This window comes from Alosa sapidissima, chromosome 17, assembly GCF_018492685.1.
Source record: "Alosa sapidissima isolate fAloSap1 chromosome 17, fAloSap1.pri, whole genome shotgun sequence".
NCBI lineage: Eukaryota > Metazoa > Chordata > Actinopteri > Clupeiformes > Clupeidae > Alosa > Alosa sapidissima.
This window is the reverse complement of record NC_055973.1, coordinates 2916059-2931774: the sequence shown is the minus strand read 5'-3', so window position 1 is coordinate 2931774 and position 15716 is coordinate 2916059. Positions and strand designations below refer to the sequence as shown.

The window sequence follows — 15716 nt, the reverse complement described above, 5'->3', positions numbered from 1 at the left end:
TTTACGACCCCACAATAACTCTTTTGCACTCTCACACTGTGGCTAGCGTTAGTGCTACTCCACCAGCATTTGGAAAACGTTGCTCATGCTGGAGCGGTTCAGTGGGCTCATTTCAAATTGCTTAGAAATTCAAAAACAACCTAACAAACAATGGTTTTTTTCTGATCTGGTTAACATTTACCATCTCAACATGGTCTATAGTTTTTTTCCAATGAGGATAGACTTCACTCATTTCATGGAGGATAGATTGCATTAGATAACAAGACCAGCACGCATGCACGCGCACACACACACACACACACACACAACATTATGTGCAAACACACATACAAAGAGCGACCCTTGCACTGAACTCATTCATTTCCCTGCAGCACAGGTTACCGGGTACGGGCTATTTTAGCACAAAAAGAAGTGACTGTTAAGCTCTTTCGTAACTCCACGGCAAGAAACAAGCCCGAGCCTTGTCTGCGCATCTCTGACCCACCAAAACACAGACGATGGGTCGCTTGCTCCTCTGGGAGGCACAGAGAAAAGGCTTTGATTCAAAGGAGGTCCACACTCCACAAGACAAGCAAATCAATTACTCGGAGTCTTTCTAGGAACGTCACAGAAGCTACGTCTGACAGATGTGGCAAAATCTCCCTGCAGGATCTCTTAGAGCAGTTCCGGCTTCAAGCATGACAAACAAGACCCCCCCCCCACACACACACACCACCACACATACAGACACACACTAACACATAAGTCCCCACCTCCTAAAACAAAACACTTCTAGCGGTACACTGACAACACCTCTGTCTCACAGTACCTGGAGTGTAGTCAGGCCAAACAGTGAAAAAGTAAGAAAAAAATATTAACAAATAATATAGAGCGGCATGAGGATCATCAATACATATTTCAGTATGTGCAAACACTACAATAAGATGTGACCAATAAAGTGAGCCAAATGAACAGTGAGGAGAAGGAAATGAAAGCAGCCTAGCATGTTTCCTCAGCACTGATGCCTCGCAGGAGGCAACCAACAACAGGAATGAGGTCAAGCCATCTGATGGCCAAGAGACACACATAGTCGAGAGACACACACACACACACACACACAGGCAGGCAGACGTGTGGACTTCACATCCCCTGCAACTGCAACCGATGGTGCCTTTTTTTTTTACATGAAGCCCACGTTGAAGTTGTGCTACTACTCTGGCCTTTCCTTCCTCCTTTCCTCTCTTTCTTTCATTCTTTTCCACCCTCTTTCTTTCTATCTTTCATTCTTCTCTTTCTTTCTTTCCCGAACTCAGATTAGCGACATAAAGTGCTGGTGTTAAAGTTAGCACACTATATGATATCAGGCACAGTGTGTGAGGCTGTGGGGTCACATGATGTCTCCATGTGTGAGGCCCTGCTAATTCTGCACTTAAGAGTACACTGCAGTAGGTAGAACAGTGGGCTGATCTCAGAGCTGCTGGGGAGGGCTGCTACACTCTCTTAAAGCAAGGGAATCAGACATATGATTACTGCTTTCAAGAAGTGGTATCAAGTTTTACAGTAACAAAAGCATGATTTCTGACAACAGACTATAAAAATTATATAGGGTATTTTTCCCCCAAAAAATGAGAACCATACACACACATATGGTACTGTTATCGGTATGGTGTCAAGAGTATGTTGAGTGACTCGTGGGTCATGAAGACTGTACATGTAAGGTGGTTTGGTTATGGCCAGGTTAGTAGGATAATAATATAATAAATTAAGTACATTAATATAACACTCAATAATGAAAAATCCATTTCAAGACAGACTTCACACACTCACAATTCCTTTTCCTTAATGGCTACCATGTCAGAACTAAATGTTGCTGCAAGATTGCAAAACAAAGCAGCTATGTAAGATCATTAAAGCAAAATCAAAGTAAATTAGTGCAACTTCTGGTCTCTGGCTGAACATCATGTACTGGATCTTCCTAGAAACATTACGGCATTACAAAACTTTACCATCTACCATCAGTGACAGGCATGCAGGCAGGCAGGCCACATTAAAGCCATTACCAAGATCAAGTTCTTCCATCTGAGACAGGGACACTGCTCACTGGCATGGCCCGGAATAAAACGACATTTTCCACAACAAATGGCCAGCTGGCTTAGGCGTGCCAATCCTTACCTCGGTGTAGTCGAAGTCCGAGAGGGGCGCTATGCTTTTGATGTAGTCAATGCGGGGCTGGTTGGCTACATTGCCAAGTGGAACGGGAGGAATCAAAGTGCTCATCGCCGAAACTATCGTCTGGAAAGCGGATCAGGTGAAAACACAGACATTAATCTGGATAAATATGGGATAAATCTGTGTATAAGCCAATCTAATCATTGCAGAGGGATCGCTAGATTCGATCTCATTGGGGGGGGAAAAGTAAACAATATCATGTAGCATGCTGAAGGACACATGTCTCTTAGTTAAACACTGCACACACCAACTTACCACTATGGCATCTTTCACATTTTTTCGAATATCCAGGATTTTTTGTTTCTTTTCCCTGAGAATAAAATGTTGATAAAAGGTTAGTGAGATACCCATAATTGTTTTTTCTTCTTCCATATGAAATAATGCTAGAACATATTTAGATTTGTTGCATCTCTTTCTCTATGTGTATGTGTACAGTATGTGTGTGTGTGTGTGTGTGTGTGTGTGTGTGTGAGAGAGAAAGTGAACATGTTTGTATTAGTGAGTACAGATAGTTTAAAACTCTAGTTAAAGCTGTTCAGATATGTATCACTATTAAATTACATATAGGAAATAATATGGCAAATACATGACAACATCAATACAGGCCACTATCATAAATGAAATAGGATTTTACTGTATCTACAAATGTAGCCTATCATATTAGTAGGCTACCACTTAGTTCATACAATAATTAATACTAAAGAAACACAACTCTTACATCAAATAAAACAAAATAATCATACGATGAAACATCAAGAAAGTTGTGGGCCATTAGCAGCATTCACAACTGTTCTAATCTGTTAATACGTTTGTCTTTGTATTATGCGTGGGAACATGCAATTCTGCGAATAAATAGCATCCCCAAATAGAGAAAAAACTCTATAGCTTAGAGACCCATTTTAGAGTCAGCCTATCCTATATATTAGACAACATTAAATCTAGCAAAATATCTAATGCAGACCAAGAGACATGCACACTTCTCGACCATTGCACAAAAACTTTAAACGACCAGAAGATACATCAGCCATTAATCTGACGCAAAACAATGCAGAAATATCTCTTGAGTCGCAATGATATAGGAGATATTCAAAGGGAATCTCTGTCAAAGCACACGCCGATAATGACGTCTTTATCTCGCTGACAGCTTTTAGAAATCAGCTGGACATAGCAAGCTTGTCGCCATGCTGTTCTTCCAATACGGGCCTTATGTCTCTGCAGTGCTAACATTAGCTTTGGAAAAATAGACCCCGAAATGAAGGCATTGTATAGCAAACGAGAACGTAGAATGGTAAAACGTTATGCATATAGCAAATGTCATAAGCAAAAATAAAACTGCGGCATTATCCGCTACAAGAAATAGTCTACAGAGCTTACGGATACAGAACATATCTGGCCACTTACTCTGCATTAAAGCCATTGACGTGAAGGATCCGCATCTGCTTGACAATCGTGCTCTTTCCGGACTCTCCAGCTCCTTAGAAAATAAAACGAAACAAAAATATTACACTGGTGGTTTCAACATAAATACATGTCGCTGACACTTCGCAAAGGGCATATAACAGGCGATTGACAAAATGCGTGCGAGTCGGTGGCAATTAAACCCATCCATCTACATAGAGCAGGCGAGACCTGTCAACATATGTGGGCAGGGGACGAAACTGAAAACAGCCGATAACCGACGTCTTTATCAAAAAACATCTTCCTGACCTTACCTAATAAAAGTAGCCGATGCGTGGCTTTATAGGCTTGCCTTTCTTTTTGCAACTGTTTCTCGATTTTTTTATTTGCTTCTCGCTGAGCCTTTTCGTCGATGCGTTGGTCTTCAGTCTTACTGTTGCCCAAACACCCCATCTTCCGTCGGCCTCTGCTCGCACCCGGCGTATAAAACAGTAACAGTAATTCCTACTTTCTATATAAAAAGGCCAACAAATGGGGCGAAAAATCCGTGCGCCACTTTTCCGTCGCTGTGAAAAAGGGTTTCGCTATAATCCTTTAACAAACCGAAGCCAAACGGTTCAGTCGAATCCAATAAATATAAGCATTATAAATAGAGTAAAAAATATACATTTGGCTAACAACATAAATAAGAACAAATCGGCTGTTTCTGGAACCCAGCCAACGCTCGCTCCTGCTTCTCTCTCAGTATTTTTCTATCTAAAATGCTGCTCGCAATTCTGTCTGTTAAACTCAACACTGCCTCTCTCTGTGACACCAGGAAGTAACGCCGATTTGAAAGAGGAACACCTCTCGCTTCATGCTGTCAGTACCTGCCCTTCAGATTAATTTCAGCCTAAGAGACGGCTGTTAGGTTTGTTACCTGCTCTCGGTTACCAAAAAAACAGTAGACAGAGCACAAAATAGACAAAATAACAAGGTATCTGTGACAAGAAATATTTCAGTGCGACAACAAATGTTACAACCATATGTCATAGCAGACAGCTTTGTTTCACCTCACCAGAACAAGGCGAATTGTATGTAGACAGTAGAGAATTTTCAAGATGACAGCACATACTTGCATTTTTTCTTATATATTTAAAAGGGAACGTATTAAACAGAGAGGCTTTTAATATAAAAGGTAGGCTATATCATTAAAAGATTCCAGAATAATGAGTTGCACAACAGACATGTTAACTTGGGACACTAACTGGGCAGTTTTTATTCATGTAGGCCTATTATAGTGGTTAATGGCTATGAGGGCCTCTCCCATAAAACATTTCTAGTACATGGCATGTTGGGTAGGCTATTACTCCATTGCAATATGGATCATAATCTGAAATTTCCAACAAAAATGACTACAGGGGAATAGAGGTGTGTGTGTGTGTTTGTTGTTGGGTGGGGTGGGGGGAGGGGAGTATCCTAGGCAGTGGCCACCATTCAGTCTTCATAAAACTGGTACATTGCAAATATGATGGACTACATGCAAACGAGTTCCCAAGTTTGCATACCAGTGGCCAAGGCACAGCTAGGCTGAGGAGAGCAGCTAAATCAGTACCATCTGTAATAACAGTACATAGAGCTACAAGCATTCAAGTTTTTGAACGTAGGACTGAAAATATTCTATCATGTGAATGTATAGGAATAGCAAAGTACATATTTCCCCAGACTGATATTACATTATTGGTGTGATAGATAGGACTGTGTACTGCTGTGTCCCAGAATATTATATGCCAATAATAACAGTCATAAAATAAAATTAATACAAATTAATCAACCTCTTGTCACAGGTCTACTTATCTACAAATACTTAGGCTGCCTTATCTAACCTTTCATTTTGATACTAAAAATAACCTTATCACTGCTGTGTCATCCATGTAAAGACCAACAAACAAATAAACAAAAGCCACTGGAACAGTCCAAGTCCTTCCGAGTTCGAACATGATCGCTATCTGTGCCACAGAAGAGCACGTTGGCATCATTTGGGACAATGGAAAGATTTTCCCGCACACGAATATGGAAAGGAGATGCAAAGGCACTCTTAATGGGTCAAACAACAGGTACGGGGCAGCAGAGGATGCAAATGATGCATGAGGTTTCTGTGGCCTCTCCTAACTGTCTACAGCCAGACTGTGGGCTGGGAGGAGGCAGTGTACAAAGCGAGGCAGAAGGCCTGCTGTGATCAGTCTCTTGTCTCCCTCTCCTGGAGAATACAAGTAAGGCGGTGAAAAACAGTTTGTCAGCAGCTATTCACATGCAATTAGATAAACAAATATTAACCATTATTAAGCTATGACTTTGATGAATATTTTGACATGGAGAATTAAAATAGCCGTGAATGAATTTCACAAATGAATGTGCGTTACAATAAAGTACATTAGGCTACTCATGATTTGCTCCAAATTTCCCTGCAATATGTTGTGACACACTGCTTTAGCATTGCTGAAAACAGGTGCAGAAATGGCCCCAAGTCATAATCAGAAGCTCAACAAAAACCCTAACCTGACTGTTTTTATGAAAGCCACAAAAACCACAGGACTCAACCTCACTAGTCCTGGAGATAATTTAGAAGAAAGTATCTGATCAAAATGTTCCTTTTCAGTCTGTTCTCTCTTTACAGAGAAACAAAGGCAAGTGCTTCATTGATACTATTCATCTAGTTAATTTAGGTTATACAGTGCTGTGCAAACATATTCAAATCCTGTGACAAGAGGGCACATCTCACACAGCACACTATGAGGTCTGACACTGCGGTTACTCCTGAGGTTATGTGGGTAAGCTAGTTACCTCTGATTTCACACTGGTCCAAGGAGTTTGCACCCTGTTGAACCACAGACTTTAGTCACTCACAGTTATGTGTGAATTTGATGGCTTGTGTATTTACAACGGCAAGCAGTGGCTGTGAGCACAAGTTTCTTATACTGAGGATAAAATATTCAAATGGGTGCTTAAACAAACTGATGTGATGTTATCTGGAGAGCTGCTTTCATAATGAAGAGTAAAACAGTTTGGTTTATATTTTTGAATATACAATTTCATGCTGATGTCATCTGACTAATACTTGCTTACAATATGACATAAAATAGCTGATTTTTTTTTAGGGAAAAAATATTTTTTTATGGAAGTCTAATATTCAGTAGATTTGTGCATAGATTCAGAGAAAATTCATGAGTTGACCACTACTTAGTAGAAGGGTACAATACTGTACATCACAGGGACAAATGTTTTCCAAATTACAGATACTGTGACCACACATTATAGGGTTTTACCTATTCCCAGGGTGCACAGACAAAAACAACTACATTTAAAGCAATTCTAAGGACACTGTGTGCACTAGTGTTTCAGAGAGCCAGACTTGGCAGGGTTGGGGTGGGAGAAGAGTTAATGTACAGCCCGGTTCACATCAGGGGCCAGGGAACAGGTTTCCTGTCTGGCCTCGTTATGCGCATACTTTCTGTTGAGTGAATGCAAAATAGATGGTTACAGATTAAGACGCAAAAACTGGCTTAACTGAGATTGCTTTCAAAACTAAAGAGAAGGTGACAAAGACAACAATAAAATACATCTGTAAAAAAATCATTCATTGCATTGCCACCTACAAAATAAGGCCTACCAAAAGAGATTAAGCATACAATTAGCAAATATAATCCTGCAAAAATTAAGATAAAAAAAGTGAGATAAAACAATATGAAAAATATACACAAACCATTGGTCTCTATGCTGTAACTTGAGTTGCCCGTAAACAACGTTAGGGTGACATGACTTATCTCCCCTCATTGGAGAATAGTTTATGTCAAATAAATACACAGACGCAGACTTGGCCTGTTGCCCTGCGCTCCTTTAAAGCACATTCTTGGCCTCTAATCCCTTTGTTATTGTTTTGGGTCACATGAACTTCTACCCTGCAGGCGCAATGGGCCAGTCTCCACAGGACGGCCACGACCGATTTAGAAAGCAAGAGTGAGAGTTTGTTTGGACACAGAAAACAGGATGGAAACCTGTGTGTGTGTGTGTGTGTGTGTGTGTGTTTTTGTGTGTGTGTGTGTGTGTGTGTGTGTGTGTGTGTGTGTGTGTGTAAGTGTAGCAGTGCTGTTGTGTGTGACAATGTGTTGTGTGTTTGTGTGTAACATGTGTCAGTGTTTGTTGTGTGTCCCGTGTGCATGTAATTGCTCTGTATGACACATACATATATCGTGTGATTATATTTGTGTGAATATATTATAGTGCATATCACATTTGTGTCTGTGTGTTTATGCATGTGCATATGTATGTATTTATGTATATGTGTGCATGAGTATATGTATATTAGTGCTGTCAAACGATTAAAATTTTTAATCACGATTAATCGCTGAATTCCTATAGTTAATCACGATTAATCACATATTTTTATCATATGATTAAAATTCTATTATTTTGCATTTCTGAACTTTCCAGGAGTCCATATTAACAATAAAGCAATTATGGTTTATCTTGATTGGGATTCAAATGAAAGCAAAGCAAGTTACTTTATTAACTGAACTTTAAGACATAGGTCTATTTGATTATTTCAAATCAAATTTCAAAAGATGTGCAGCAGACCTGAGGCAACACAATATATTCTTCAGAAATATAGCTGATATAAACTGAAATAAATGCTACTGCAGAAGTGCATGCACAAAATGTAGGCCTACACACATTATAAAGGGCATAACAAACAGAAAATATTATATTCATACTATATTCATTATCTTTGAGTTCAGTTGAAAATAAGGAACTTTTCAACATGAGTGCATTGCCATTTTATAGGCCTACAGTCTATGGTGCACTGTCACTTGCCACACACATCAACGCCGATGTTTTTAACAGGCAAACACTGGATGAACAATGGATTTTATGGAGCAGCGACCAAATATAACTGAATCGTGATTTACACGGCTGCAAAGTGCAATGCTGGTGTGCGGAGTTGTATTGAAAAGAATGGAATCTAATGTAAATGAATGTCGAAAGCAGAGTGCATCGCAAATAGTAGCAGCCAAAGAGGAATGTTGATAACAGAATTAGTGACGGTGAAAAAATCTTTGGCGGCACACAACTAATGAGTCAGCCTAGGCTACCACTCTTTGGCCGGCTCGTTAGCCCAACCAAGTGTGTGCAGCATGCCTTTACGTAGCCTACTAACGGCGCATCATCATAAAGATACTAGTGCTGTCAGTTAAACGCGTTATTAACGGCGTTAACGGAAACCTAAACGTTTATTGTGGTGTAACAAACTTTTTAGTTTTTTCACATGCTGTTGCAACAACTAGTAACGTTAGAACAACTACAACACCACACCGATCTAGCCAGACCGTAAACTAAACAATAGCCTACACACTGACGAATGGAATGGAACGTTGTATGTGCTGCATACACGCCCCCTTTTAGGGGGAAGATGACTGTAATGGAAATCTATGCTGCATCAAAGTGGAGAGCGAAATGTGCTTATAGTAAACTTACTAAATCTTGAAACAAACATGAATAAAAGGCACAAAATAAGGTTGGTGTAAGAGTTGTCTGTGTGTTTATGGGATTAATGTGACCATGTTCCTATGTTTACATAAGTCACACATTCATTCTATTACTTGTAATATGAACGTAGCCTATTTCCTAGCCTACAACTAGGTGAGATAAATTGGCTATGTTATACAGTTCCACAGTTAGCTAGCTAGCAAGCTAACCGTTTTGGATGGGATATTATGGTAAGTGTACATGCTAAATTTGTATAATACATGGGGTATTGCAAACGAATTAGGTTGGTAATGTACATCGTTTCGACATGAGTAAGTTACATAAACACAATTCTTCATAACTGCCGTAAAATGATTGAATGTCCTGTGAATTAATAGATGTAACGTCAACGTGTGATTACTAGCTGTCTTTCAATGATATAATGTTAACATGTTTTCTGCTAAAATGGGGCGTGATGCAGATCAAATGTATCTTTTAGTGCTGTCAAACGATTAAAATCTTTAATCACGATTAATCGCTGAATTCCTATAGTTATTCATGTTTGTTTCAAGATTTAGTAAGTTTACTATAAGCATGTTTCGCTCTCCACTTTGATGCAGCATAGATTTCCATTACAGTCATCTTCCCCCTAAAAGGGGGCGTGTATGCAGCACATACAACGTTCCATTCCATTCGTCAGTGTGTAGGCTATTGTTTAGTTTCCGGTCTGGCTAGATCGGTGTGGTGTTGTAGTTGTTCTAACGTTACTAGTTGTTGCAACAGCATGTGAAAAAACTACAAAGTTTGTTACACCACAATGAACGTTAATCTCGCAATAAAAAAATTGACGCCGTTAAAATAGGTTTCCGTTAACGCCGTTAATAACGCGTTTAACTGACAGCACTAATGTATATGTATGTATATGTGTGCTTGACTGTTTGTTTGTGTGTGTGGGTGGGTGTGAGTGTATGTGTATGTGCACGTGTGTGTGTGTGTGTATCAGTAGAAGAGAGGATAGTTAGGAGGATATTCAGTACACATACACATTCCAATACATTCCAATCCACCTACATTCAAATGTAGCTGGCCTGTGATTCGCAGTCAATATTTCACATGCTGAAAACTCAACTCTGTCATATCATATCTACCAGTGCCATGAGTCAGTTTGTATGCCAAGATGTAGTCTAATACCCTGCACCTGCATGGTCACTTTGTGTGTGTGTGTGTGTGTGTGTGTGTGTGTGTGTGTGTGTGTGTGTCTGTGTTTGGTGTGTGAGTGTGTGTGTATGTGTGGTGTGTGAGTATGTGTGTATGTGTCTACAAGGGGACACACATCTAGCCAACTCCCAAAGTTGTGTGTAAAAAGGGAAATAAAACACTGTGATGGTGCACAAAAGTGCTCTGAATGTTGGCACTGAATTATATCCTGACTCATGTGTTTCCTACAGGGAAAGAACAGGCAGAATGGGGAATACTATGTTGTGGGAAAATCCAAGCATGAGTTAGAGGTCATATATTGTGTCCCTTCAGGGATTCCGTAATTCAAAATGTGCAATATTGTAAAATTTTTGTAAAAAAAAAAGAGTCCATAGTGCATTGTGTGGTGTATTGATGAGACTTGTCTCCTCATATTAATTTGTCCCCCTTGACAAGACCATCTTGACTATCTTGACTAGAATTGGTAACTTTATGTGCAAACTGAATACATTTGGATCAAATAAACAAATTATGTAATTATTACAAGTGAACAGAGAAAACAAAGATACTGCGGACTGGCTCGCCAAGGAGATGGACTGAGAACAGATCTAATCAAACACATGTGAAGCATAAGTATTTATATGTATTGACATTGTAAATATGAATGTGTCAAAGTGCCCCTTCCCCAGGATATCAGCACTAAAGGGACAGTCATTGTTAAAACTGAACTATATAACCCACACATATCTGGATTTTCACCTACTAGTGTTTAAGGACAGCTGTGGGAGGATTTGTCCCTAAGAGGTTGGAAAAATAGTATTTTGGTGGAGAACACGAGGTGAGTTAGGCTCTTCCCTGTGCCACAGACACTGTTGACAGCATAAAACAAAAGTGAGTCACTCTTCCCAGACATATATGTGTGTGCAGCCACACACACACACACACACACACACACATACATAAACACTCACTAACACCACACATCCTTCCTTCTCTTTTGTGGAACAAGTGACTGATCCACACCTGCCTGTGTCATTTATAGCTATCCAGATGCATCCATGAATTCAAAAAACAGTAAGATCATTTCCTGAGAGAGATAAAAATATGATTTATCTGCCGTTGGATGAATTAGGCAAGCTAATCTAAGCAAGAATAACAAGGATTTCCAAAACAAACAGCAACCTCCACGTGTCATGCTGAACTGGATGTTTCAACAAAACTAACTCTTACCAACAGCAGGCAACATGTAAAGGGTTCCTTCTTTTTTATGTACTTCTTCATGGAAAATAATTAACTTTCTCTTTCTCTTATCACTGTATATTTGAAACATGGAATGGAACAGTACGATTATATTTATATATTTGTCTTTCTTAGAGCTTCAATATAAATGCTTTGAAGAGGAAAAGCACAGGCATTGTAACTACATGACCACTAGTATTCCTACAGTATGACTGCGATATATTTCACATCGCACAGAGGTGTGTTATGTTAGTAACTCTTGTTTCTGTTATGGCAGGTATTGGCCCAAGTGCTTCTTGCATCATCTCACTGTCCATGTCTATATGATCACACTGATAGCCTGCTACCTAGCAGCATTTGCCAGTATAGTTCAAATCCATACATTACAAATTCATATTGTTTATACTGCATACCTTTTATACCTTCCAGCCCTAATTTGAGTACATTTTGTCTCAGTGGAAGGCACCTACAGTCTAGTGTAGATCAAGGTTTATGACATTATAGTATGAAAATTGTCCATGGCGCGACCCGCTGTAAATGTCTAATATGATTATCAAACACGACCCATCGTATTCACTCTAATGGGATCATGTGAGTTACATTGCCACTGATCCAGAGCTTGTTCCTCCAAAATACATGCTCTTCTGATACTGACTACTGCATACGATAAGAGCCTGTGGAATGCAGAAATACTGCATGCAGGTACGGATGTTACACAAGAGGCCGCCAGATAGAAGGCATTCCAACGCGAGTTCATCGAGTGCCACTGCCACCCAGGAAAACTCATCCAGAGAGGTTGGAGTCAACATCTGACTCAACTCAGAAACAGGGTGACTATTCAGAATAGGTATCTAGGTATTACAGTGTAATAACAGTAGGTTTGTTACCAGTGCAACACCTAATGATGTTGATGCGATGGCTGGTTTCGCTTTGTTTGTTAAACGGATTTAGCAAAGATAAATAAATCTCAACTCAGTGATTCAGTAGCGATAGCCCAAGACAATGCAACTGGTTGCCAACTCTAATGCTTTTGTCTGGAGACTCTAAACAAACAATTATAGAGTTTCCTGCTTTCATGTCAAAGATGATCTTTTCTATTAGTGCCAATTTAACTTTTCAGAGAGGGCAGTTTATATTGCAAAGGCATCCTGGAAATCTGTCCTTAAGACAGTTTCTGTGGCATACTGTGGTTCCACTGACACATACTGCCTTAATGTGAGAGTCCCTGCAATGCTGCACAGTGCTGGGCAGTGTTGTGGAGTTACCACCATGGTAACTATGGAGAGAGAGTGTTCAAAATGACAGTCTCTCCATTATTTAGGCATAGTAGTTGTTCAGCAACGCTTTTGGGAAACAGAATCCTGCTAGCCTCTTTGAGTTGCACTACACAGTGTAGCATCCGTGTGCTCCAGGGCATGAACTAGTCTGGGCATTTGTCCTCTGTCACACTTTCTTGGGAAAGACACATTTGCCCAATTACTTTGGGGCAGCAAGTATAGGCTATAAAGGATGATGACAAATTAGGTGATGGACGTCCCTATATCGAGTTCATTTTTTGTTATTGTCTGTATACTATGTGTCCATTTAATATTACTGTTGACAAAAAAGTGACCTATTTGCCACAGGTTGAATGTTATTTTATGACAAAATGTTAGGACAAGCCATCTTTTGCCACTGATGGAAGGCAGCCATGTAAACTGTCCTGTCAAATGTAATCAATGTATCACCTTGATCTACTTCAGTGGGCTTTCAGTGTGGTCGTATAGGTCTAGGTCTACGTATAGGGAAAACTTTAATTAATTAAGACCGGATTCTGCTCCTAAAACTGAAACTATCCTTGTATTCCAGTATAGTGTATTTGTCAGGCAGGTAGGTCTGGAGATATCTGATGGATTATTTAAAAACAAATACAATTCTCAGTTCAGATGACCCCTGCAATAAAACACAGACATTAACCAGAAGGTTGTAAAGTGTGGGCACCTGTTGAAATGGAGGTAAGAAGGTAATAGTATTTAGATCTACTTCAGTTCCTGTCTTCACTTTTGAGCCAAGACCCATGACTAACTCACTCATATCATAGAGGCATTAAATTGGCACCAGCTATAGACTACCGAAACAAGCATGAGAATAACTGCATTCTGTGTGTAGCCTTAAACATCTCATTTTAGTCATAGTCATTAGGCAAGTTATTTTTGTATTTCTATTTTAAGGATGTTTTCTACCTTTTTGTTATCATTATCACCTTATATAGCCTTTGACACTAATGTTATTGGTAACTATCCAGGAGCAAAAATTACTTTGGCCTTGACATCTAAAGGATGACATCACACAGACACTAGGGGAGTCTCAGGTACTGGACAGGGCACTTTGCTGTACATGCCACTGACTAAAGGATAACTAGCATGTGCCCATCAATCCTGAGGCTATTCAAATCCTGAAGCTATTCCTTAGACTATGTGAAAGATCATTGGTGGCAAACAGCTCTTTTCTGTGTCATCTAATCTACTCACGTCCAAAAGCCAAGGCAGTAGCACTTTTGAAAGTAATTAGGGTCAGAAACTGAATTAATGTGCTATAAGATTCACTGGAAAAGCTAGCCTATGGCACAAATCACTGTGCTGGAGGGACACGTACCAAGTAAAAGAAGTCGGTATGTTTGCCGGTATTCCCTTTTCTGCTCCTTGAGTTCTCGGTCAATGCGTATACTGATTTGCTTTGCCTCTTTCGCGGCTGCCTTTTCCATCGCTAACAGTTTGTCTAAGTTTTTTCGTTTGTGGGGACTGTGCTTCTGCAAGTGAAGCCTCCCGCCATGGTCATCGCCTCCTCCATTGCCATTCTGAACGGGCATGCCGTCGGTCATGTCTCCCTGCCGTTTAGCCCGATTAGGATTCTTGCGGGAATTCCCACGGCAGAACAGACACTCGCGGGGTGCCACCATGTCGTTGGTATCCTCTCCCTTGTCCTCATTATTCGAAGACCCGGAGCGCAGGGGTAAGGACGAATCTGCTGGCTGTTCGGAATCTGACATGTAACCGCCGGGATCTCCCCAGAGAGTAGGACGCAGACTATAACACAGCCCCATAATGTGTTCTGTGCCCGTAACGCTTAATTATAACACACCCAATCAAAACGCAGCTCTATATCTTTTGGCAGAAGCGCTTGACCTTCACTCATCGCGGCATCATGAAACTGGTGATCTCCGTGATTCCAAGGCACCTGATGTCTTCATGGTTGACCATTTGCTAAAATGTGTGCCATTTTCCCCATTTTTCTATTCGTGTCTTGCTCCGTATGAATTTTAGAGAGAGGAAACCCCGTCTTGCCGCCCCTACTTCACCTTACTCGAGGGAAATCCAAGAACACAGCGAGAGCCGAGGCGAACGCTCTGAAAACAAATCCCCTGTCTTCGTTTCCAGGTTATGTGGAGTGACTGAAACTGTCCTGCGACTGAAGGCGCGCCGCGTCAACTGCAACAGGGGAACAGTTTGCTGATTGAACAAAGATTACAACAGGACGTTATCGTCAGCCAACGCGCGTGCGTGCGTGCGAGGTCCCTCACGCAGGAAATCAATGCGGGTGTCCTCCTCTGCACGTTTTACTACACAACCACCTGCTAAGACTTGCGTGCGCTGCCCCTTAACATTACATCCCTAACCATGGGGACTGCATATCGTGCACACTAAATATTTAAAAGCCAATAAAAGACGGGGACCATCATGTCACGTAGCGCCATCTTCAGCAGGTTTGCGCCAGTTCTTTCTGGGTAATTCCAATAGTCTTTTGGTGGTCGAACCTTGGTCACACGTTATTCCAATTTGGCCAACAGGGCATGTCTCAAAGTAAGACATACAGAGTGCTACTCCAAGCAAAGAACATTCTAAAATGTAATGGGATGAAAACATGTGTGTTTCGTGTTTTTGACCTGTATTGACTAACCTGGCCAAATAGCTTTAATAGCCTATGGCAAGATTATTCATTTGTTTAGGTGTTTTTTTTTCTCAAACATGAAATATAGGTGATGTGTCAGTGGTAATGTTATATCAACTGATGTTATGCAGAGTGCATTTTGAGACACAGTTGCAGTCAAGGGCGTAGGTTTAGTCTGAGCCACACACACACACAAAAAGGAAAATAAATAATGTATGATGCGCACCCTTTCTATGATGCATTAC

At 40.5% G+C, this 15716-nt stretch overlaps 1 protein-coding gene across 2 annotated transcripts in view; it reads right to left on the bottom strand.

Moving 5' to 3' along the window:
• The window catches only part of gnal (guanine nucleotide binding protein (G protein), alpha activating activity polypeptide, olfactory type), a 47622-nt gene extending 32534 nt beyond the window's left edge, over positions 1–15088 (bottom strand). The window contains exons 1-4 of one of the 2 annotated variants that reach the window (XM_042067390.1): positions 14179–15088; positions 3610–3682; positions 2464–2518; positions 2152–2271 (exon numbers count right to left, since the gene is read on the bottom strand). In XM_042067390.1, the coding sequence (XP_041923324.1) occupies positions 2152–2271; positions 2464–2518; positions 3610–3682; positions 14179–14626 (696 nt within the window). In that variant the 5' untranslated portion in view covers positions 14627–15088. Of the gene's footprint in view, positions 1–2151; positions 2272–2463; positions 2519–3609; positions 3683–3920; positions 4366–14178 lie in introns of those variants that run through there. The other variant, XM_042067391.1, reaches the window with a different exon arrangement.
• Between the last annotated feature and the right edge of the window lie 628 nt (positions 15089–15716).